The 25,620-nt window shown below is 32.7% G+C and overlaps 1 protein-coding gene and 2 long non-coding RNA genes across 7 annotated transcripts; all 3 read right to left on the bottom strand.

Moving 5' to 3' along the window:
* Window positions 1-3,454: 3,454 nt before the first annotated feature.
* LOC140182790 (uncharacterized) lies at window positions 3,455-5,504 on the bottom strand. The gene is made up of 2 exons (XR_011878916.1): window positions 3,996-5,504; window positions 3,455-3,667 (listed from the first exon to the last, which is right to left on the bottom strand). It is a non-coding gene; the product is annotated as an uncharacterized lncRNA (long non-coding RNA).
* Window positions 5,505-5,547: 43 nt separating this feature from the next.
* LOC140182789 (uncharacterized) lies at window positions 5,548-6,879 on the bottom strand. Its single transcript, XR_011878915.1, has 3 exons — window positions 6,739-6,879; window positions 6,167-6,288; window positions 5,548-5,682 (listed from the first exon to the last, which is right to left on the bottom strand). It is a non-coding gene; the product is annotated as an uncharacterized lncRNA (long non-coding RNA).
* Window positions 6,880-11,078: 4,199 nt separating this feature from the next.
* Window positions 11,079-23,806, bottom strand: LOC112784405 (uncharacterized). Of its 5 annotated transcripts, XM_072229373.1 has the most exons (10): window positions 23,570-23,806; window positions 23,449-23,496; window positions 22,904-22,965; window positions 19,142-21,468; window positions 18,731-19,057; window positions 18,562-18,649; window positions 17,293-18,448; window positions 16,369-16,610; window positions 15,698-15,799; window positions 11,079-11,671 (listed from the first exon to the last, which is right to left on the bottom strand). In XM_072229373.1, exons 7-10 carry the CDS (start codon window positions 17,636-17,638, stop codon window positions 11,621-11,623), a joined length of 741 nt encoding a protein of 246 aa, XP_072085474.1. In that variant the 5' UTR covers window positions 17,639-18,448; window positions 18,562-18,649; window positions 18,731-19,057; window positions 19,142-21,468; window positions 22,904-22,965; window positions 23,449-23,496; window positions 23,570-23,806; the 3' UTR covers window positions 11,079-11,620. The 5 variants fall into 5 exon arrangements, with proteins under 5 accessions (XP_072085474.1, XP_072085475.1, XP_072085476.1 ...); XM_072229372.1 differs by having other exon boundaries at window positions 11,225-11,671; window positions 19,142-22,965; XM_025827585.3 differs by lacking the exons at window positions 11,079-11,671; window positions 15,698-15,799 and adding an exon at window positions 16,072-16,273.
* Window positions 23,807-25,620: the final 1,814 nt, after the last annotated feature.

Raw genomic sequence — 25,620 nt, 5'->3', positions numbered from 1 at the left:
ATAACCGCACCTAGCATTTAAATCCTTACAAAATTACCATAATGCCCCTACTTATACTTATTTATAACCCTTCTCTTTCTTTGCATTCTTCTTTTTTCGCTTGATTTCTCTTCATTCAACTTTGTATTCTCTCATTTCTATTTCCTTTGTTGGTGCTCCCAGGATTTACAAAGTGTTCTTTGCTTTTTCCTAATTTCATCTTCATTAGGTTGGTTCTTTTTCACTTTCACCATGCTTTATGCTTTACTCTTTCTTCTTTTTCTTTTCATCTTGCCAATATACTATTATTTCTGATGCTATGTGATTCTTGATGCCTTCCACAGGCAGTGACGCTGCCGTCATGGTGGTGGCTTTGTTCCTGAATAAGTGCTTGTTTTTTGGAAGTTTTGATTGCTTGTGGTCCCCACCACACAAACCTTTTTTTCTTCTTTCACGTTTTTAAATAGTCATTCAATTTTACTTTTGTAGGTATCTGACCTCATAACCAAATCGATTGTTAATGAGATGCCTTCCAACATACTTGTAAGTTTAGCTTAGATGGATACTACTATCTCGAGCGTCCCTTACTTTATCTACATGTACGAGTGTCTCTTTATAATGTTGGGATAAAGATCCTTTTTATCAAGTTCGAGTATGTTGTCCTTTACACATGTAAAGTGACTCCTACTTAACTCCATCCAAACTTTTAGACCTTCATGCTAGGATTCCAGGTTATGTGTTGGACACTTTGACTTGTTTGCTCCCTCCGGGTTTTCCTTCACCTCTTCACCTGGCAAAGCCCTTCAGTGTCAAAAAACAACAATAGGTTTCTGTCCGAGCTCACCAAGATTAGAAGATCTTCCAGATTTTTTAGGACTCTTTCCACGATTTTCAAAAACTTTTACTTTAAGGTGAGGCCCTGCCCGACTTCCAACCTTTTCTCCAAAACAAAAAAGACGAGTACATATTTCGCATATATTAGCATTCTGAACTTGAGAGTGACGACCTTAATGAGGAGGAGCTTTTCGTTGAGATTCTGAAAGAGTGTTGCGGTTATGGTCTTGACCACCATTTCCACGAAAATGCTCTTCATCGAGCTACTGAGTTTTATTCGAACCGAGTTAGGTAGATTTTTTTTTATAATATAGTTATGATATACTTGCTGCTTATTCAATTTTCTCTTTTCTTTTTCCTGCAGAGAGGATGACCAGCGCATCTGAATCCTACAAGCGCATGAAACAAGGATGAAACCATGGAAGTTGAGCGGCGAGGAACAAGTTTATGAGAGTTTATAGCTATGGCGGTGGCTAGAAAATTTAGTGGATAGTGTTATTGTCTTTCATTGTTCGGAAGAGTCGGGGAGGTAGTGTGGAGGATTGAAAATTGGGGTGAGGTAGAAATATAATTATAATTGGAAATTTGAGATTAGATTGTTTAAGAAGAGGATAATTTGAAATTTTAGATAGGTTTTTACTGTCCGAATATTTTAGTTAATATAGCCCATCTTTTATAAGTACAACGTAAATTTTAATTTTTCGTAGTAAATTTGTCAGCATTTTTAAACACAAAAAAGTTATGTATAAATAAAAAATTAACTACTAAATTAGTTACTATATATTTATATATAAATAATATATATATTATTTAATTTATTTTTAATATGTATTTTGAATTTTAGTATATACTCCTAGTGAAAGTACCCGTGCTACGCTTGGGATTGATCATGGTTTGCTGGTTTAAAGCTATTATTATATTTTGATTAGAATGGATCCTGACATCACGAGGGATGCTTCATCTATCATTGATGAATTATAAGATTTTATTAACTCCCCTGAATGAATGGAACTCGTAAGTGCATCTTGTGCATGCATTGATTCGAATGATGAAAAAGGAATTTATCAATTTGGTTTTATTTTCTCTGCTTATACTTTTTAAATTAGGTGTCTGTTTTGGTACGATAATAAATTTATACATATCGATACGTTAAAAATATAGACAAATAATAACATAACATGTAGAATTTATTTTACACATCAGTATTTAATTTTTTTAAAAAGATATATATCATATCACTACTTTTACTAAAATACCCTTATAATTTAATAAAAATAAAAAATATTATTTTATTTTATTTTTTAAAAGACTTAAATACCTTTTTTTATGTTAGACAAAAATTACCTTTTTAAAATAATCAAATAGTTTAATTTTACAATTTCAAAATTTAAATAATTTAAAAAACAAAAACAAAAAAAATAATTATTTATCTATACTAAAAAAGATTATTTCAATCTTATTGACATCCTCCATGAACCCTAATCAATCATTCATACAAAAAAAATAAACAAATCTAAAAAATACTAAAAAATTATCACTTTGTTCTTTGTTTTCCTGGGTTTCTCACCCAATCTTCATATCTCTTCTCTGTCGCTGTTGTTAGTATCTCTCTCTCTTCTCTTCATCGTCTCTTCTCTCCGGTAAAGAAGATGAAGAAGTTTTCTCTACGGCTCCCTGCCAAGGTCACCGCAGCATCCGTCGCGTGCCTCACCCAGTCGAGGAGAATGTCTTCGCGTCAGAGAGCGTCACCGCCTTCCTCGTTCTAGAGAGCGTCACCGTCTTCCTTGTTCTTTATCACCGTCGCCAGCCTCTTCCTTCCAGTAACTCCTTCTCTATGATTTTAATTATTATAGCATTGTTGTGAAAAAAGAAGGAATACGAAATAACTATAGCGAATACATAAGATGGATTGGTTAATTACAAATAATTTTGCATTGTTTGAGCTAAGAAAGACAAATACAATGCATAGTATGAACTAAAGTGTGTGATTGCATTATTATTATTCTTGTTTCTGAACAATCTAATTGACAATGATGTATTTGGATATAAAGGTTGAATTTTAAGACATTGATGCTGAATTGGTGGTTAAAAACATGGAAGATGTTTTGTCTATTCTTCAAATTTGTTAGTATGGCCACTACAAGAAAAATCACTTTTAGCGGCCATTTATTTTGATTTTAGCGGCAATAAAAATAGCAACTAATACATTTACCGGCAATTAGACATTACCCGTCTTATGCTTTGTCGCTAAAAGGGTTTAGCGGCAATTATAACATTTGTCGGTAAAGACCGTTTTAATGGCTGCAAAAAGTATATAACTTTTAGCGGCCATTTTCTTGGCAATTTATATGGCCACCAAAAGTAATTCTAAGATTGCTATGTTATTCACTTTTAGTGGCTATTACTATTGCCGCCAAAACTCATTTTACCGGCAATTTATATGGCCACTAAAAATAAATCTAGAATTGTAATGTTATTCACTTTTAGTTGTCATTACTATTGCCGCTAAAATCTTAAGACTTTTTTAGTTATATTATACTCATTTTCTTAAAAGTAACGAACTATCTTTTTTCTAGAATCAAGTATATATTTTTGCCAACAATAATTATTATTATGCATAATATAAATATACTAAAATTAATTACTACAAAATGAGATATTTCATTAAACTCAAAATATTGATACACAAATTTCTCATGAAAAGTAATAAACCATGTTACAAATCTAACAACAAAAAAATACTACAAGCCTACAAGCCTATAACGATGTAGACCAGTTAATACAACTTCAAAAGGATTAGGCGCAAAGGTAGACCAGTAATTGTATTTTGCTTCAGCAGTATTAGCAAGAATACCTGAAATATATTTCATAGCTATCAATTGTAATAAAATGGAAGTTTCTTCTAATACAAAGCTAATACTTTCTAAATATTTTAGGATCAAAATGGCGGAGCAAAGGCCCATTCCAATCTTTTGGTTAGTTTAGCAACTTGTTCCCTAAAAGTGAATTATATTAATTTCAGCTAAAAATAATACTTCCATCATATTAATTCAGCTTCTTCCTAATGATTTAGTAGGTTTATGATTAAGGTTTGGTGCTATGATGACTTCTGAAGCTAAAGATCCAACAACATTGATAATGCACATACATTTAAATGCTAGAGAAAAAGTTTAAAGAATTACCTCTTCTACAAGATCCCCAGCATTTCCTTTGACAAGTTCACAAAGATTGTTTTCAGTAAATGATTCATTGATCCAGAAATTGATGTACAAGGATTACATGGTGATTTTATGATCCTCGCAACCTCATATTAAGCTCTACTTAGAAGAAAGAAGATTCTAGAGCAGCAGTTTAAGAGCTTCAATTTTAAACAGACTCTTGACACTGAAATAATCAATGGACTACAAAAGCAGCAACCTATACTACTAAAAAGAAAAATGTGCAGTCTTATATACCATTCTTTCTGAAAGAGTTGCAAAAGACAGATACAAGCTAATGCAAAATATAGCAAATGTTATGTAACATACATGAACAGTTTGCATTTGGTGTAGATCTGCAAGAGCTTTTTGCCTCGACTACCATAGAAAGAAAATTAATCATAAAGCATATAACATAGTAAGAATACTATCCAAATATAAAACTAATCAATGAATTTAGATACGTGAAGAAAAAACATTTTCCAAGAATACTAATAAGTATAAAGTAGTGTGTACGGATTGATTGCTGGCCCATCGCTCATAATAATGCGTGTACCTGTCCAATGAATCTTAAATACTAACAATATAGAGCATGTCAACAAAGAAAACTTAAATCGAAGGCATTTATAAGCTACTAACACTGAATAAAAGGATTCAATCTTAAATACTAATACAATATTATGCAGCCTGCATATTAAAGAGTTGTATATAACATGAGTAAACTATCATCTTGACATTAGTTTAATTCGTTTCACTGTCATGGGATCAAATCTCAATAACCTTACACTTAATCCAATGTAGTAAACTAAAAAAATTTTGTAGAGTGCTCCTTAACGCTCGACTCAAGAGCTCTGCTGTTGCTTTATTGTTAACAGTCTTATAACTTAAGCAAAGCATTTTAACACTGAAATAAAAAAATATTTTACTTCCAAAGTCCAAACAATTTTTCATAACAAAACTACCGTTCACCTCTCAATAAGTTGGGTAAAAGTTAAACAGAATTTCCTTTAGGAAAAGTGGAAAAGCAGTTCAAGAAAAGACAGAGCATAGCCCGGTTACAATAATAATAAAAATGATATAAAGTAAAAGGCATGGGCAATTAATAATTAACACCCAAATTTCAAATAATGATTTAACAGGATGTGGATACTGATACATCAGCAACAATCACATGCTTAGTGAGTAGTTGGGCATAAAAAAGAATACATGATAAAACCAGTATTTTCTTTTAGGTTCCCTGAATAATATAAATGAATAGAAGTACATAAACAGTTATCATTTTTCACAGAAGTTCAAAAGATTTCAGGGAAAACAAGAGTAATTTTTAAAATTAACACCAAATAAGTTCAAAACTTGTTGTGCAACACCAAAACTTAAAGCATGAAATGAAGTACATGTGAGAATATATTTATTTATTTCAATTAACTCATTTTAAGTTGATGTCAAGCAAAGACAAGGAACTAGATAAGACCAAAAAAGAATTTACATAGGCAACTGCGAACCAATCTCTTCCCCAAAAGACCAGGGTTCATGATCGTTTGTGCCTTCTTCAGAATGACCTTTGCAGAAGGGAAACAAGGAACCTACACCCATCCACTTCCAAAAATCCTAGGTGTTGCATTTCCAGCAAATCCCCTAAGATTAGGACCAGAAAATGGCTGACCACTGAGTCCTTGAACACAACAAATGCAAAAAATGAAGGGATGCAGAAAACTTACTGGATTCCAATTTTAAGTTGTAAATACATAAATATCCAATAAACAATATTACCTTGTAAAACCATTGACACACTCAACAAAGACAAACTTCACAAAATAAATTCAGAGTCAAGCTGCAGAACTGCATCTTACTATTATATAACTGAATCACATCCTACTTGCATGTATTGCCCACAAGTTTATTATAAAACATGCCTTAAAAATAGCAAGTTCATTCATATCATTCCATATGCCATCAACACCATTGGAAATGAAAAATTTAACTAGATTATCCCATAGAAGACAAACCTGCAATATATAGGATGGATATTCCAAAATGGAGAACATAAAAAGGTTAAATTCGAGATGAGAACCCCCACTAAGTTCAATTTGTCAATTCCACCACCTGTAACATATCACTGGAACACTTACAGCATTATAAAACTAGCTAGCATTTACCTTATTATAATAACATCAGTAAAATCTGGTCCATAAATGAGGCTCTTGTGCCTTCTACCCGACAACTCCCTTCCTCGTTCATATGACAGTAGCGGATCAACAACTGGCCAATTACCAAGGTTCTGTAATAAGTAACGTGACATGCCATTTAGATAATAACTTATAGATTGATTAGACCCTAAATTTAAAATTTGAAATATAATCCTTGTATGATAAATTGGTAGATATCTTAGAAATTACCAACCACTCTACCAGCTACTGATTAAGACAAACTTCTGCTGAAATTGGCCTACTATATAGATTTTGGACTATCCTACTCCAATATCTTAGCCAATTATTAGAAACAATAATGTCTTACCGTGGATCATAAAAAGATAGATGCTGTATAAACAAACCTATTTACCTTCCAACAATGCCATTACATAATAAACCATAGGCAGGTTTGTTTTACTTATTAGCTCTACTCGATTATTTTTTCTGATAAACCACCACATTCTTGAACTAACAATGACAATATTCCAAATTCCAGTGAAAAATATAGCATGGAAAAGAAGGAACATTGATTTAGTTACCTCCATTACTCCATAGCAGTTGCATTATACAGAGGCAGAGTCACCGGAAACTAGTGTTGTTTCTAAACCATGGGAATTGTAGCCGTTGCACACACATGACACACAAAAGAAACACACAAAAATCACAAAGTATTCAAAAATCTCAGAATCAGAGAAATTGAAGATGAAAACCTAAATTGAGATATTGCAGTGTGTTTGAGAGGTTGAATTGAGAATGAGATTTGATGAGTGTAGTGCGCGTGAGATTAGCGATAGTGCATGTCGCGGAAGTGAGAATCTGATCAAGAACCTCCTCAAGCTCTGCGTCGGACTTCCATGCCACCATTAACGATGGTGTTGAAAGTGAAGGTAGTGCTGCAGGTTCCGCCATATTTTCGTTTCTTCCTTGGCGAAATTGGTGATAGGAACCGAACCTAGCAATGGAGATCTGAGACACGAACGAACAAGAATAGCGATGCGGATCTGAGGGGGGAAGATGAAAACATGAAGAATGATCAATTTGAATGAGTGTGAATGATTGAAGGATGATGGACGATCGCCGGTGATGGTATGGCCTATGGCGATGGTCGGCGAGGGAGGGAATGACTTGAGGAGTTTCTCTTTTGGTTACTTGAGTTAGGGAAGAAGTTCTGATTGAATTATGACGAGTTAAAAAAATATAATAAAAAATTAGCAGCAATATTGACAATGGCCACTATTGAGTTAGAGAAAATAGGATTAAAAGAATAAAAAGTTGCTAATTTAACGGTAATAGTAATAATTGCCAGTATAATATATAGTAATAATGGAAATTATATAATTGCCATAATAACATAGCTTAAACAAAAGAAATAATGGCTATTATATTATGGCCACTAAAAATTTGTCGTTAAAACTAATTTTTTTTGTAGTGTGGCAACATCAATCAATTTCAATTAATCAAATATTGTTGACGATTTTATGATGTATGTGTAACAAGTATCAGGTTCTAGTTCATGTGATTTTCCATGTCTATATATTCTTTTAAACACTTTAATTTCTCTTGCTGCTGGATTAAGCAGAAAAGACATTCCCAAATTTGATGTGTTCTTGTTGCCTTTGAAGAAGGGGTGGTGTAACTTGAAATTGAAACCATTACATCATGGATTTGGATACCTATAGACAAACTTCCTATGATGGTCTTGGCTTTGGTTAGATCTCTAATTCATTCTTTTTATTTATTTGTTGAGTGTGTAGAGGCTGAAAAGGAAAAAACCTTAAACCCTGTCAATGCTAAACTTAACTACTCAAGGATGGTAGATAAGAAGAGTTTAGTTGCTATTTTTTACTTTTAATTATTAGAGGCGGTAACAAACAGCTTTAACAACAGCAATGTTATAGCAGAGAGTAGTTCTAGAATTGCTTACAGAGCTCATCTTGATAAGAATTTCCACTCAGCTATTAAGAAAGCAGATAGTGATGCTGATAGAGAATTTAAGGTGATGTTCCTCTATTACTATTAAAAATTAGAAGATATCCATATCAATATTTAATATCTAGGTTTGCTGCACTCATTTGCCTTTGATGGTTACATCAAACTGCAGAATGAAGTGAGTTGGCTGAGCAAGATTCGGCATTAGAATATCATAAAACTCATGGCTATTGTATTCATGGTGAATCAAAATTCCTTGTTTATGAATTGATGGAGAATGGATCATTGGAAACTCAATTGCATGGTACATTAATTTCATTTCATTCATGTTGATTCAGAAGAAATACATAAAAATTTTCTATAGTTGGGAACTAAAGCATCTTATATTGTTTGTTTATATTAACCATAATTGTAGGGCCTAATCGTGGTTCATCTTTAACTTGGTATCTCCGTTTAAGAATTGCAGTTGATGCTGCCAGGTGATTTTGTCACACTTAGTCTGTCAAAAATTGCTAGTAAAGTATTCTTGTCTTGTATATACCATAATGATTAACGACTAATGCATATTTGACTTTGTTAGAGCATTAGAATATCTACTTTGTAACTGATGTTTGAGCTTTAATAACCTATCTTTTGTACTAGCTATCAAACATGCATCACAATCTTGAATTCTTGATCATGAAAGCATTTAACAAATCATTTGACAACATATAAAAACCTTGGGATGGAACAGCCAAATGGCTTCCACTTCCACTTCTCTTAGTCAGAATCTGGCCTCCCATTCTTTTGACAAGTTACTGCTGTGCTGAGATAGGGACAGTTGGAATCATAGAGAGGGTAAAACTCATCAAATACCTATTTTCCAACTGAAAAGTCACATTTCCTCCAAGAACTTTTTCAGGTTTGCACCAAGTTAACATCTTTAAATTCTATGGCAAACCAGCTGAACTTGTCCTCTGGGTTGATTAGTGACAGTGTGCAGTGCAAGATGCTGCAGAAAGAAGAGAAAGGACCACAAGTGAAGCTTTGGTTTTGACATGGAAGCACAAGGTATGAGAGTATAGTATAGTATGACTTGTAGAAGAGAACAAGATCCTTTTGTTTCTACTGTCTTGCTACAAAGTTTGTAGCATACATATAACTCTTTGATATTGTAAAAGTAAAACGACTTAGTATCATTATTAAAATTATTATGTAAGATTTTTTTTCTTTCTTTCATTCTAAAGATAAATACCAAAATGGCTCTTTAAATTGTATTATGCCAAAAGTTAAATAATCAAATTTTAATTTGTGACCCATGTTAGACCTAAATTCATCTCTGACAATGGTAAACAGAGTTGGCACATTAAGTTGATATCATATGCGAATGAAATTAACTTTTTTTTGTGGCAGCGATGGAAATCGCTTAGAATGACGCTATGGAAGGGAGGAAGAGTATCAATTAATGAGTTTGTAGAATAATCCATTAGCAATTTACAAAGTTGTTCAACTTTCTGGCAATAAATATCTATTTAAAGCTTTGTTCTTTAGTCAAAGTTATAATATAATTCCAGTTCAAAAAGGATACAATATAATAATTTATAAAAGAAAGAATAAATGGTTTAATGGTTCATATGAATCAATAATGAAAACTTGTTTGGGCTTGACCTTTCTTTAATATAATTAGTCGCATTCTTGTTCCTCATCATTAGTAGTAACTAAACAGAAAGATCAGATAACTCTTTTTAAGATTTACTTCATTAATACATGTAGCTTTCCTTATGAGTTAGTTTCAACATTTTGGTTTTTATTACATATTCAGAAACTGCTTTTGTTTATTCAATTGCATTCACCAACAACTAATTCTACAAGACAATGGTAGCACTGAATTTATTTAACTACACGTTCCTAATAAACCTCTGTAATATCAGCTTTTGTTATTGTTTATACTTTATACGATAACTAGTAATTTATTTATACCTATATATTGCTAGTAACTTTTAATATTATCCCAAATATGAGAACTTGCCTAGCTTACAACACAGAAGTGGCTCAAGGGATAAAAATACTAAAGTGAAAATTAAGTTTCATCTAAATTCAAATATAATTGAACTAAAGACAGAAACATCAATTTTCAAAAAGAGTCCATAGAAAATATAGTGCAAGATAATTTTTTAAGTAAAAGAGATAAAACTAACAACTCTTAATATAAACCAAACATGACTACATGACAGTTACGAATTTTTAATTTTTGTTTGAATATTTTTGTTTATACTTATTGTAATTCCTGGTAGCAAAGTCAATGACATCATGCAGCATCAACTTGTGGGGCCTTAGAATCAAATCCAACGCAAGTCGCATCTTTATACCATCATTAACCTAAAAAAATATAAATATTTTAGGTTACCAACAAAACTATACACATTAGTAAATGAGGTACTATTTTTTTTAAGCAAAAGAAAATTACATTTATTGTATAACTATACACACTACAACAATATAGATTATTTTTGAAGGTTATATGTGTCAAAAAAGAATTAAAAATCATCAAAAAAACAAGTTTTGAAACTATTTTAATTATAAAAATATATTAATAAAAGTTTTGTCAAAAATAGTATTTTTAACATATAAGTAATTGTCAAAAAAGCTTAATCTTATTTTGATAAATATTGGCCGACAAAAATAATGTTAGAAAAATTTGAGAATATATTTTTTGTGATACTTATTAACCGTAAAAAATATTATAATTTTGACACTTATTGACCATAAAAAATTCTCAACAACAATTTCTTACAATTATTAACCGTGAAATATACTATATCATGGATATTTTTTGACAATTTTTTACCATAAAAAAAACTCAATCATATTTTTTTTGACATTCATTATTATAAAAGTTAAGGTTTCACCTATTATTTTTTTTAAAATAAAAATTACTATAACAATAGACAAAACAAAAATTCTACCACTATGACATGAATATGCTTTCACTTTATCATACATAATCATTGTATAAAATCAAACAAGAACTTTGCAATTTTGATCATTGATCATGATTCAAAACTAGTACAATTATAATATTCCTTATTTAGCATTTGACAAGTATATCAACAACAATTAATACCAAGTACCAAAATCAATACTCCATATCATAATATCATATTAATGTTCTTTTTTGTATAGTGCTATATGAATCACACATAAACTCATCAAAGTCTTGAGCATTAATCAAGTGAAGTAGGATTGTTATCACTTTGAATTATAGGCAACCTTCTATCCAATAGTTGCTTAAGTATTCCTGCCATATGATCTATCTTTCTCTTTAAATCTTCCACCTCTATTTTAGAGTCTTCATATTTTTTTCTGCACATTGAAGTTTTGTTTGGAGATCAAAAAATATAAATGATCTAGGACCCCATAACTGTGTAGGTGTCACGCCAGCCCCATAACTACAAACTCGTCCATGTCGTTCAGGTCCAAATACTTCTACATTCATCTCTAATGTTCCTTCATTTACTTGAGATGATAATTCCTTAAGTAAATCTTAAAAGGGATCAAATCAACCTAATAAAATCAATAAAAATATATGTAAACATAAATATAAAATGCTTTTAAAACATAAATATAAATATCGACATTCACCAGAACATTTCAGCATTAAAATTACTTTTGACTGAGTAGTGAGAACCAGAGGATAATTTTGTGTGAGAACCATGATAATACCAAGACCACACTTAAATGTAATAAAATTGTCCTTAAATTTCGGTTAAGAAATAAAATTGTTATATGTTCTACCTGATTACCTTCGTACTTGTCTCTTGTTTTATTAACTGTGTCATAAATCATATTGTTTGTCTAACCAGTGGCATATAATTTAGTATTTTACAAGCAACCTAAATGAGATAATTGAGATGTTAGAACACAACAAAATATTAGTCGTACCATCAAAATCGACTTGTGTTTCCAAATACAACAATTAGTACAGGTAAATGGATGTAGAATGCTAAAATCTTATTCAAAACAAACAAAAATATGCATTTTTTATTCTCTCTCTCTCTCTCTCTCTATATATATATATATATATATATAAACCTTCACTGATGGGAAAGGAGGGACAAAAAAGAATTTAAAATGCACAATACCATAAGAATTTAGTATTTTAAAGTGCCTTTGAATCCTAACTATGACCAAAAACTTTTCCATACTTCAAACTACTACCTAAATATCATACATAGGATAATTTCAGATAAATCACATATACTTAGGGGTGTGCAAAAAAACTGGTTTCACTGAACTAAATTGAAACTGAACTGAAATTGTTTTAAATAAACCAGTTTTTTTAAATAAAAAACTGAACTGAAACCATAGTTTTTATGAAAATCAGTTTATTTTAAACCAGTTTTTATGGTTCAATTTAGTTTTAAACCAAATAAAAACTGGTTTTATTTAAACTTTAAAATTAGTTTTTACATACTCTTTCTCTCTCTCTCCCCTTCCTCTCTCTCCTCTTTCTCCCCTCCTCTCTCTCTCTCTCTCCCTTCTCTTTGTCTCCCTTATTCTCTCTCTCCTCCTCCCCTCCCCTCTCTCTCTATCCCCCTTCTCTCTCTCTCTCTCTCTCTCCTCTTTCTCCCTCTCCTCTCTCTCCCTCCTTTCCCTCTCTCTTCCCCTTTCTTTCTCTCTCTTCCCCTCTCATCTCTCTTCGTCTCTCTCTCTCTTTCCCTCCTCTTTGTCTCCCTCCTTCTCTCTCTCCTCCTCCCCTCCCCTCTCTCTCTCTTCCTCTCTCTCTCTCTCCTCCTCTTTCTCCCTCTCCTCTCTCTCTCTCTCCCTCATTTCCCTCTCTCTTCCCCTTTCTTTCTCTCTCATCATCCCATCTCTCTTCGTCTCTCTCTCTCTTTCTCCCTCTCTCTCTCTCATTCCTTCTCTCTTCCTCTCTCTCCCTCCTTTTTCTCACTTCCCCTTTTCTTTCTCTCTCTCCTCTCCCTCCTCTCTCTCTCTCTCCCCTCTTTCTTCCTTTCTATCTCTCTCCTTCTCCTCTTTCTTCCCCTCCTCTCTCTCTCTCTCCATTTCCTCTCCCTCTCTCTCCCTCTCTTTCCTTTTTCTCCCCTCTCCATTGCTCTCCCTCCCTTCCCCCCTTCTCTCTCTCTCTCTCTCTCTCTCTCTCCCCTTTTGTTTTTCTCTCTCCTGTCCCTCCTCTTTCTCTCTCCCTCCCTTCTATCTTCCTCTTTCTCTCTCTCTTTTTTCCCTTTTTCTCTTTCTTTCTCTCCCATTCCCTTCTTTTTCTCTCCTCTTCTCTCTCTTTCTTCTCCCTCCTCTCTCTCTTTCTTCTCGTTCTTCCCTTCCTTTCTCTCTTTTCTCTTTCTTTCTCAACCTTCTCTCACTCTATATCCTTCTTCTCTCTCTCTCTCCCTCTTTTTTTCAAAATAAGAAAGAGAATGAGGGAGAGAAAAAAGAGGAAAAAAGAGGGAAGAAGGTGAGATAGAAAAAAGAGAGAGAGGAGAGGAGGAGAGAGAGAGAGAAAGAGAGAGAAGGGAGGGGGAGAAAGAGCGCAAGAAAGAGAGAGGAAGAGAGAGGAAAAGAAAGTGAGAGAGATAGAGAGAAAGAGAGAGGGAGAGAGAGAGAGGAGGGAAAGAGGGAAGGAGAGAGAGGGAGAGAAAGATAGAGAGAAAGAGGGATAGGGGAGAGAGAAAAAGGGATAGAGGGAGAAAAATGAGAGAGAAAGAAAGGGGAGGGGAGAAAGAGGGGCAGTGGAGAGAGAGAGAGGAAGGGAACAAAGAGGAAGATAAAAAGAGAGAGGGGGAGAGAGAGAGAGAGAGAGAGAGAGAGAGAGAGAGAGAGAGAAAGGAAGACAAAGAAAGGAGAAGGGAAGAAAGAAGGGGAGAGAGAGAGAAGAGGAAGAGTGAGAGGGGAAAGAGAGAGAGAGAAAGGGAGAGAATGAGAGAGAAAGGAGGGAGAGAGGGGGAGAGAAGAGGAGAAAGAGAGGAAAAGGGGAAGAAAAGAGAAAAAGGGAGAGAAGAGAGAGAGAAAGAGAGAGAGGAGAGAGAGCGATGGGGAGAAGTAGAGAGAGAGGGTAAGAAAGAGAATGTAAAATCTAATTTTATATATTTTAAGAGAGAGAGAGGGAGAGAAAGAGAGAGATGAGGGGGAGAGAAAAGGAGAAGAGGGAGAGAGAGAGAGAGAAAGAGGGATAGGGGAGAGAGAGAATGAGAGAAGGGATAGAGAGGGAGAAAAGAAAGAGAGAGAGGGAGAGAGGAGGGGGAGAGAGAGAAAAAGACAAAGAGATGGAAGGGGAGAGAGAGAGAGAGAGAGAGAGAGAGAAAAGGAAAAGAGAGAGGAGAGAGAGAGAAAGGAGGAAGAGAGAGCGAGAGAAGAAGAGAGAGAGAGAGGAAGAGGGGAAGGAGAGAAAGGGAGATAGAGAGAGGAGGGAGAGAGAGAGAGAGAAAGGGAGGGAGAAGGGAAGGAGAGAGAGAGAGAGAGAGGGAAAGAAGGGAGAGAGAGTAAGGGGAGAGAGAGAGAGGGGGAGAGAGGGAGAGAGGGAGAGAGAGGGGGAGAGGAAAGAGAGAGAGGGGGAGAGAGAAAGTGTAAAAACTAATTTTATATATGTTAAAAGTTAGAACTAGTTTTAGCCTATAAACCAGTTTAAACTGGTTTTTTTATTAAAACTGGTTTTATTTTTATGAACTGGTTTAAACTGGTGCATTGTATTGTAAACTGGTTTAAAACCAATTTTTTATTTGACAAAGTAGTTTGGTTCAGTTTCTAAACCATTTAAAATGGTTTAGTGCAGTTTCAGTTCAGTTTATGAAAAAACTGAACCATGAACACCCCTACATATACTTATAGAAAATTCACATTTATTATGCAAATGAAACTCTGCAGGTTGTATTTTGGATACCACTGTCACCCAATTACACCACAGCCCACAAGTTATACATAATCACTTCATAAGCAATGATGATATGCATTGCTCAAGAGCTTTAATAATCAATAACCAGCTTCTGTGGATAGCCAACAACATTACATAAATACACAAATGTAATAAGAATTCTTATGCAAAATAAAACTATGGACAATTTCTAATGTCAATCAAGCATCAAAAGATCCACATGTACCTGTTCAGCTGATAGCACTCTAATGATAAAAAATATTGCATCACACTTTACCATCTTACTACAATTACAAACTAACAATGATTTTTTTATTGGAAGAGTGTTAAAGAATTGAACTATTCACCACAAAGAAACCAATTAGCAACATTAAATGCCAGGCAGAACAGGCAGAAAATTTAACATATCTTTAACAAAATCAAACAAGCAGAAAATTTAGAGGCTTCTTTAACAAGCAGAAAATTTAACATACATAAACTAAGGACAAAACAAACACAACTTTTCAAGACTTCCACAACAAAATCTGAAGCAGAAACAGCTCCTAATATATTAGTACTTTCGACAAAGCACAACTACTTTGTTAATGATTCTATCTTTTGTAGAACTTATTTAAACAATTACACAAGTTATCAAAGAAGGAAGAAATAATTTTGAGAAGTTATCAAAGTAATAAACAAAACTCACAACATGTGATAACATATCTTACAAGTTTTTCTTGAGTTTCTTCATTGCAAGCTTGTCCATTAGCACGGGTATGCGTAAGCTCCCAAAGATGAAGATGGTCAATTTCTTGTCCTGTTTGCTCAAACTGTAGCCACAAATAACATATCTTATAAATATAGCAACTAATATATATCTTCAAATTAAGTCTATAAATTAGTAAAATTTAGATACTGCCTCTTCAGCACTTTGTTGGGCTCCCTTAGCACCAGTGGTATGGGTAATGCTATTTGCAGCTCGACTCATCTTGTTTTGTTGACTTATTTTCTAATAATTAACAAAATATGTCATAACATGTGATAAAAGAGGCTAGTTAAATCTAAGTCAATTAACAATTATTATGTCATGTGAAGTACAAACCTGCCAGCCTTCATCAATCCAAAGATTCACAAGGTAATCCCAATCCTCTTTTTCCATTTCCAATGGTATATTGGCTCGAGCAATTTCAGGGTTATCATAAGGTTCAAAATACCTTTTTCTTTAGTAGATGTCGATAACTCCGATAAGAAGAATTCATTTGAGCCTATACTAAATGCTTTCGACCTTCAACTTTAAAGTATGTCTTAAAAGAACATAACATATACTATTAGTTTGAGTTTATAGACATAAAAATAAAAAAAGCATGTGAAAACATAATAAGGAGAACATGAATATTACCAAAACTAGGTCAAACATCTTTATTTTGTTCTCTATTTTGATATAAGCCCATTCTTTAACCTTTAGTGGTGCATTCTTCACATCACGAACTAGAACAGTACATCTTGATTTGAACAACTTTGCATTTGGACCAACTGGCCTATTCATTCTCCAGTTTATGTCAAGTCTTTTTCCAGCTGATAACTTTGCTAACTCAAGATTGCGTGTAGGTCCTCTCGCTTTTTTTTTCGGTGCAACAAAATCTGTTTAAATCAGTGAGATAATAGGAGCAAGATATTTTTTCAGACATATATTAGTCTTTGATAAATCAGACATTAAGTCCAAGTTGGCACAACATGTTAAATTCTATTCTATGCATTGTTCAATACAAGGAATTTATTTAGACAACAAGTGGAGAAAATACAAAGAAAACAGTAGATTTTAATTTAGAGGACAAAAAAATAACTAGCATTGGAAAAGGACAAAAGAAGCATACATTATACATAGACTAGATGGCATAAGCAGGGTTCCTAGCTAGCCAGATATATAATAATATACTAGTATATAACACTCACCTCTGCAACTTATAATTTAGTAGGGGAAGAATAATAAATGGCTTGTCTTTGTTACACCCTGCACTGCATTGCACGCACCCACCCTGACCCATGCCCCTGCCCCCTCCTTCAGTTTTTAATTACTGCCCTTCTCTTCTCTTCTCTTCTCTTCTCACACCCCATCACCCTTTAAATCTATATGGTATAGCACTAATGTTTTTCTAATTGTAGTCACTAGCTTCAAAGTTTATGGTATGGCATTAATGTCACAAAGAAGATATACAAATAAAATTAGTCATGCAATTAATATTTTTATGTCAGAAAACTAAATCCACCTCATAATAAATATCCAAAAGAGACTAATGAAATTAAAGAATGCTAAAGAATATACCAGATTCGAATTCTTCTTCATCCACTTCATCGTCATTAGAAAGGGAGTCAAATTGCCTTCTAAGTTGTGAGTGACTTGATGAACTTGCTTTTTTTCCATGCACTCTATCATTATTAGAAAGAGAGTCAAATGTCCTTCTAACTTGTGAGTGACTTGATGAACTTTCTTTTTTTCCATGGACTCCATCATCATTAGAAAGGGAGTCAATTTGCCTTCTAAGTTGTGAGTGACTTGATGAATTTGCTTTTTTTCCATGCACTCCATCATCATTAGAAAGGGAGTCAAATGTCCTTCTAACTTGTGTGTGACTTGATGAACTTGCTTTTTTTTTCATGCACTCCATCATTATTAGAAAGAAAATCAGCTTGTTGTAAATGACTTGATGGAGCTAAATTTCTTCTAGATACAAGACTCTGAATCCCTTTATTTCTTCTAGCAGCAACACTATTAATAATCTTTGAGGTCTTTGGCTAAATAAACAAATCATATTCATTATTAAAACCAACAAGAGCACATCAAAAGGATTTCAATAAAAATATTAAATAGAAAAATCCTAAAAACATAATTGCAATTAATTTCTATTAGAAAAGGTTTCAAGTAAAAAAAGAAAATCTATCTATTACTCTATTTATTCATCAAACATATCCTCAGCCACTTCCTCCTCCTCCTCCTCCTCTTCTAAAGGCATGCTAAAATAGTCACGTGGTGTTACTTTTACAACACATTGCCAATTGGAGTTACAAATATCTTCAACATAGAATACTTGCTCAAATTGACATGCCATAACAAATACTTCTTTTGTCTTCAAAGTGCGACCTTTATTTACCAGGGTGACACCATATTCATCTACTTTCACTCCTCTACCATAATTGTCCACATCCCACCATAAGCATTTGAACATTACAACTTTGTTATCATTCATATATGATAACTCCACAATATCCTCAATGACTCCATAATACTCCTTTCTACAATTTAGCTTTACCATAACTCCACTACTTTGAGTTTTTCTATGATTCTCACAATCTTTTTTGTGGAAGATAAAACCGTTTGCTTTGTATCCTTTATAGCATATGGCTTCTCTTGCTGGACCTCTTGCTAAACATAAAAGTTGATGGGTTACTTGTTCATCTTTTTTTTTGTACAAAGATGTAACCTGATTTGAAAAAGAAAAGATATAGTTAAAAAAAGTCTTACATGACTTTAAAAAGTAGTATGTAACCTCATTAAAAAGTAGTATTTAATATTTCATCCATATTTAGGACTTACATGACTTTCAAACCAATCTGAAAATTCTTGATCATGTCGTTTTTGAACATTTCTTGGGTTCTCTTTTTCTAATATTTCTTTATGTTTGCTGCATTTATAAAGGCCAATAAGTTTCAAGCAATACTTCTAAAATAAAAGCTAAATATTATCTAAATACAACTATGCTTACCATATGAAAGGAGTAACTTGATCACAGTTCTTCAAAATATAAAGATGAGATTGCTTTATTTCTTCTAGACTCAATCTTCTTGTCACTTTACAATTTCTTGTGGGTCTTCCAGTTTGCTTGAAAATCGGTAGTACTTTATCCTTTGTTTTAACTTTATAACCATGAGTTATTGCACCATCCCAATTTCTTCCAACTCGATTATGTTTTGTTTCAATACCATTAAAGTATCTTGAGCAAAATAATAAGCATTCATTTGCAAGATATCCTTCAGCAATTGAACCTTCTGGATGAGCTCGACGTACATAAGCTTTTAAGCTACGTAAATACCTTTGTTCAAAAAGGGACAATATATAAGTAAAGGAATTTATTGAACATTTTATCTAAAATATTACATGATAAAATAATATTTACCTCTCAATAGGGTACATCCATCGATAATGGACCGGTCCTGCAATCTTCGCCTCACTTGCCAAATGGATAGGTAAATGGATCATGACATCAAAAAATGAAGGCGGAAATATCATTTCCAACTTGAAAAGTGTGATAATGATTTGTTCTTCAATCTTTTCAAGAGTTTTCACTGTTAGAACTTTTGAGCACAACTCCTTGAATAAACTGCAAAGTCCTATTAATGCACTACGCACATCATGTGATGAAAAAAGACCCCGTAAAATAAGCGGAAGGAAGCACTCTAGAAGAACATGACAATCATGAGTCTTTAAGCCATAAATCTTTTTCTCTTTTAGGTTAATACATCTCCTAATATTTGAAGAATATCCATCTGGTACTTTGACATTTTGTAAAAATTCACACAAACTCCTCCTTTCTTTATTATTCAATTTATAAATGGCATCAGGTAATGACAACACCTTTTCTCCCTCTCTAATAGGATACAAATCTTTCTTTATGCCTAACTCTTTCATATCCAAACGAGAATTTAAATTGTCTTTTGTTTTTCCTGGAATATCCATCAATGTCCCAAGAACATTGTCACATATATTCTTCTCTATGTGCATTACATCTAAATTATGACGCAACAATAAAGTCCTTCAATATGGCAATTCAAAGAAGATGCTTTTTTTCAACCATGGATTGGAACTTCCCATTTCTTTTCCTACTGTACTTCTCTTCCTTTTTTTTAATATCTTTATGATTACTAACTACTAAGCCTTCTAAGTTAAAAACTTGTTGAAAAATATCATCACCAGAGAGTTGCTTGGGAAGACGCCTAAGTTCTTTTATGCCATCAAACAATTCTTTTTCATGTCGCCATCTATGTTTAATTGGCAAGAAGCGTCGATGACCTAAGAAGCAAAATTTCTTTCCATTAGTAAGAAACTTAGATTGAGTCTCAACATTACAAGTGGGGCAACGAAGTGCCCCTCTCGTATTCCATCCAGATAGATCTCCATATGCTGGAAAGTCATTTACTGTCTATAATATAGCTGCACGCATTTTAAAATTTTTTTTTCATATGCATCAAAGGTATCAACTCCTACATTCCATAATTCTTTTAATTCTTCAATTAAAGGCCTTAGATATGTATCTATTGCCTTTCCTGGAGATTTTGAACCTGGTATAAGCAATGATAACATTAGATAAGGATCCTTCATGCATTTCCAAGGTGGCAAGTTATATGGTATAAGTACCACAGGCCAAACACTAAATGTAGTACTCATATTTCCAAAGGGGTTAAACCCATCACTTGCTAATCCAAGCCTTACATTTCTAGGTTCATCAAAAAAGGACTTATGTAACTCATCAAATGATTTCCGTGCTTCTGAGTCAGCTGGATGACGTAAATACCCATCATCAATTCGCTTTGCATCATGCCATCTCATATCAAATGATGTCTTCGTTGACATATATAACCTTTTAAGCCTTGGAGTTATTCGAAAGTAACGGAGAACTTTTATAGGAATTTTTTTCTCTTTCCATCTTTCTCCTCAAACTTCCACCTTGAAGCACCACAATGATCACAAGTTTCTTTCTTATCATGATCTTTCCAAAATAGCATACAATCATTAATACAAGCATCTATTTTCTCATAATTCAAGCCAAGATCTCAAATAATCTTCCTAGCTTCATAGTAAGATGCCGGTAGTTGTACCCCTTTTGGAAAGGAATCAATCAATAACTCAAGTAACATAGAAAATGATTTATTACTCCATCCACCAAGACATTTAATATGGAATAATCTCATCAAAAATGAGAGCTTTGAAAATTTCATACATCCTGGATATAGTTCTTTCTCGGAATCATCCAAAAGTTTGTAAAACTTTGCTGCATCTTCATTAGGTTCTTCTACATGCTCTTCATAAGGTTCTCCTATCTCCTCTTCTATATGCTCTTCATTAGGTTCTTCAATATCCTTTTCTATATCCCAAACTCCAAAATGATCCTTTAACATGTTTTCCATGTCATCTTTATCCATATAATCATCCTCACTATCAAATGAACTTGAATAGGGTGACTCATCTTGTAGCGATTCTCCATGGTGGTACCAAATTGTATAATTTCTCACTATGCCATGACTTAGAAGATCAAATTCTACTTATTCATGAGATTTTCTAAGGTAATTATTGCATTTAAAACACGGACAATATATCTTATCATCCTTTGTATGACTAAAGGCAAAAGCTAAGAACTCCTTGACACCTCTCCTATATTGTAAAAGGGCTCTATTCTTAATTTGCATCCAATCCTTGTCCATTGAATATATGACAAGCTTAACATACCTAAAAAAAATATTAAAAATAAGCACCAGAAACCACAAGCCTCAATAGAAAAAAAAAAGTTAAAACACAAGTGTAGCTATAATAAAATCCAAAGAATGCATGTCACATAGTCCATACCAAACATATAACGCAACCACTGCTTACCATATACAAAACAGAAAATTAAGGAGCACATATAATGAACAAAAATATAAAAGGAAAAATAGATACAGAGAAAGTAAAGGGTTAGTTAACAGAGAAAGAAAGAATATATTAGTCATCTAATTTTTTTTAAAAGAAAATGCTAATATAATATTACTAGTTAACAGAGAAAGAAAGAGAGATTGATTTGACAATGAGGGAAATTAATAGATCAAGATCTTTCCTATAAATTAAATGAAGGATTAAATAATATTGAAATGAAAGCTATTCTATTATACAAGTGAACGACTTAGTGGTGAAAAAATTTGGCAAAATTAAAAATTACTAGTGAGTTCCTAAACATTTCAATGAAATTAAGCCATAACTCTTAATTAAATTATTAGACCGGTTAACAACAAATTCAGAAAAAAAATGATCAAATGATGAGTGGTCGGATGTAACATGAATATAGTCCTTGGTTTTTGTTGGTTTTAGGGGATATGGTCGGTTAGTTTCTAGAGCTAAATTAAACAACATTATAGTCACTGTCTTTAATTTCTTTTGTTTTTTATTTTTCCTAAAGGACCAAAATATATCTATTCTTATCTTTTTTCTCTTAAAATGAACATAAAAATAAAAATGAATATTACCTTCCATAGCTTTTAATCACACTCATTTTCTTTCGAACAAAGCTACAAAATCAACGTGTAACTCTAGCTTTATTATCAGACATGCAAACGTAGCTTTAGTCTCACTTAATCAATAGGATCCACCTAGTGAATTAGAAACTTGTTGTATTTCTAAGACAATTTTTCTTTTGAATACAGTTAGAGGGATACTTTAAATTAATTAATCAGTTCCTATTTTCTAGAAAAGAACACTAAAGAAAGAAAAGAAAACACGACTGTGCTTATTAACTGAAGATGAGTTAATTACTAATTAACATAACCTTCTCCATTAAAGGAAGAAGTATACTACTGTTTTTTTTTAAATAGCAAAATTTCTCTGATTAACTGCAGCAACAACAACAACAAATTTGATCACAAAAAATAACAGAGGCAAAGAGGCAGAGCAGAAAAGAGAGAATGCGTAACAGAAGCACAAGTAGAAGCCTATTTGTTATAGAACACTACTTAAACAAGTCATGAAAAATATTCTAATCCTAATATTTTACATTATATTGCAGTGACATTGTGATCGTATACTCTTATTATATCACATAAATTGCAGCTGAGGGAACAAATGTGATCATGAATATGCTAAAAATTCTTTAAGTTTAACAAAGAGTAAGTTTCAATAATAAAAAAATACTTGCCTCAACTGGTTGACTTTGTTTCTTTAATAGCAATTTGGAAGCCATTGATAAAATTGATTGACCTACATTAAGCAACTATGCAAATAAGCAATATCACTAATGCAAACTAATATATTATAGAAATTTAAACTCTCAAAGTAAAGCTAGATACTCCTATTTGATATGAACCTGTGGTTTAGGAAAAGGAACAAACACATGGTGTGCAAAAATTAGAAAGACAAAAAACGAAGGGCTAGAAGTCAAATTAGATAAAATATAAAATGAATAGAACTCTGAAACAGAACAAACAATAGCATTGCATCACCAAGTAACAGTTATCTTTCTCTCATTTTTTTATTATGAATGAAAAAATAGAAAAATCAAATAAAAAAGAGCAAAAACTTTACCAAAATTACATATCAATTTACACAAATCAGATATGAGGAACAAATTCAAGAGCAATTAGATATGATGAACAAATAAAAAGTACGAATTATAGAACAGCTCAATAAGAAGCCAAATCAGAAAATATAAATTAGGGAATAGATCTGAGAATCTGAACTTACCTTAATACGTATTAGTAATAAGAAGCTTGAATAAAAAAATTTTCAAATCTGAAGCATCAAAACGAAAATTAAATCAGATTTATGAAAGAATAACAAATTTTGAGAGAGGAAAAAGAAATACCTAACAAGACCAGGTTGATTTTGGAGCTGAAGAATGAGATGAGATCTTGAAACTGAAGAGTAAATTGAGATTTTGAATATGAAGAATGAGTAGTGGACTTCCAAAACTGAGAGCCTGAGCCAAAGAAAGAAGAAGAGCACGCTGATCCCAAATTTGACGGAAGAGAAAAAGAAGAGCAGGGTCATCGACAAAAGAAGAAGAGGAATGTACTAAGCTAAAAATAAAGACCATCAAAAATGAGAAATAATTCTTTACGGTCAAATTAAATATCAAAACAAATATGATAATTTTACATTTGTAATATTTGTTAAATATATATATTAATTTTTACATTTAATTATGATTGTTAAAAAAAGGTGTTAAAATAGCTCTCTTTTCTTGTAGTGACGTTTTCCTGTAGTTTGTCATCCAGGTTGCCACCCATACACCACAGTCATTACTGTGTTAAATAAGGCGCAGATAGCTTATGCAGATAAACATTTCAAAGAGAAAAACACAAATACAGATATTCATTACGAGACGGGAGCTTGTTCTCCTGTTTCTAGCATATCCACAAATGCAAAATCAAGTATCCATGACCTAAATGGAGTGTTGTATTTATAAAATGAGTCATACTTGAGCATATCTTCCAGATATATTGCCTTTTTATATAGGAAAAAAATTAAATAAAGGATGATATTTGAAACTTTTAAAAAAATGTGATAAAAGTGAAAATGGGAAAAGTTAATTTACTAGCTTTACAATACTCGATCTCTTTCCCTCTTTATTTGAAACAATCGGTAGGGAGTCTAGCAGAACTGTTTGATGATTGCACAAATAAAAAACAACTAGATACCAATGCGTGTTGTTCTCGTTGACAGGTAAAAAAATCTAGTACCAACATTCATGTATTAGAATATTGCTAGATACAAAAGATTTTAAAATAAAAAGTATAGATCAGTTCATAAAGATAAAAGCCATTAAACAATGAAAATAATAAAAAATACAATAAATCATATACCTTTTTTAGACCTTCTTCAACTTTTTCCATGAAATCTTTTTGATAATATTTCAACAAAACTTCAGTTTTCGTACCACATTTCAGTATGAATTGCTGAATTTAATAGTTATGGGCTAAGTCAGTGACACCAATTATACAATAATATAAAATAAATAAAAACTGTAACAAGCCTGAAATAGAGATGGCGTACCGAAAACACAGCTGGCAAATACCAGTGTGTTTGACATCCTATTCCTTTCTCCTGCACGGTTAGCATAGTAGCCACCAAATCCAACACCTATGTGGTAATTAATAAATTTATTAAGAATCAAAAGTATGCTAGAGATAGTAGTTTAATTATGCACTTACATTCCCATGTACCCATTCCTAGGGAATTAATAACATGAAGTTGTCATGAGTTCTGCTAAACTTGTTTGTTGTTGCCAATACCTCATCACTGCAAACATGAAACACATTAATCTTATACCATTTTTTAAGCTTTAATTGTGCTCGGCCTTTTTGTTGTTTAGGGAACGCATGCTAATAGAATATCCATTTGACGTACTCTTTTTTAAGAGTGCCTTTTGCTCCTCGGTTAGGGATTTGTGTGAGGTCCTCAGTGTAGTTATTTTATTTTTTGAAAATCTGTCATTAATAGAGGCAATATTCACACCAATTATACTCTTAGACAAATGTGAATTCCAGACAATTCTCTCTTGGCCGCAGATACCTTCTTATCGTATACACTTGTATGCTTTGATAGTTTTTTATTTTTACCATAGTCAGACTGATGATGTTGTAGAGACTTTAACAGTTTAAGAATTTCATCTGTATCTCTTGGATTAGTAGATTGAAAAGGATATAAGAGAGTAGGATGCGAAAAATTTGTGACAGTTGGACCTATGATAAATGATGGTAGAAATAGGTTGTATAGCAAAAGATGCATGGTTGTTGGAGATTAGTTAAAATATACTGCAGCAGTATAAAAATTGTGGTACATAGAATAAAAATATTGGGGTATGTGAGGTATATGGTTGAAGTACGGATGATGTAAGAGTTGGTTATCAATAAC

This window comes from Arachis hypogaea, chromosome 20, assembly GCF_003086295.3.
Source record: "Arachis hypogaea cultivar Tifrunner chromosome 20, arahy.Tifrunner.gnm2.J5K5, whole genome shotgun sequence".
In the NCBI taxonomy this organism is placed as follows: Eukaryota; Viridiplantae; Streptophyta; class Magnoliopsida; order Fabales; family Fabaceae; genus Arachis; species Arachis hypogaea.
The sequence above is the reverse complement of the archived record's forward strand: the minus strand, read 5'-3'. Positions and strand labels throughout refer to the sequence as shown.

Bases quoted from the DNA above. Each gene is read 5' to 3' on its own strand.
- LOC112784405 (XM_072229372.1), bottom strand. From the start codon at position 19,746: ATGCACATAGAGAAGAATATATGTGACAATGTTCTTGGGACATTGATG. The intron at 19,058-19,141 runs GTAAATATTATT...TTTTGAACAAAG, and splicing joins TGGATGTACCCTATTGAGAG to GTATTTACGTAGCTTAAAAG. The intron at 18,449-18,561 runs GTAAGTCCTAAA...TTTTCAAATCAG, and splicing joins CAGATTGGTTTGAAAGTCAT to GTTACATCTTTGTACAAAAA.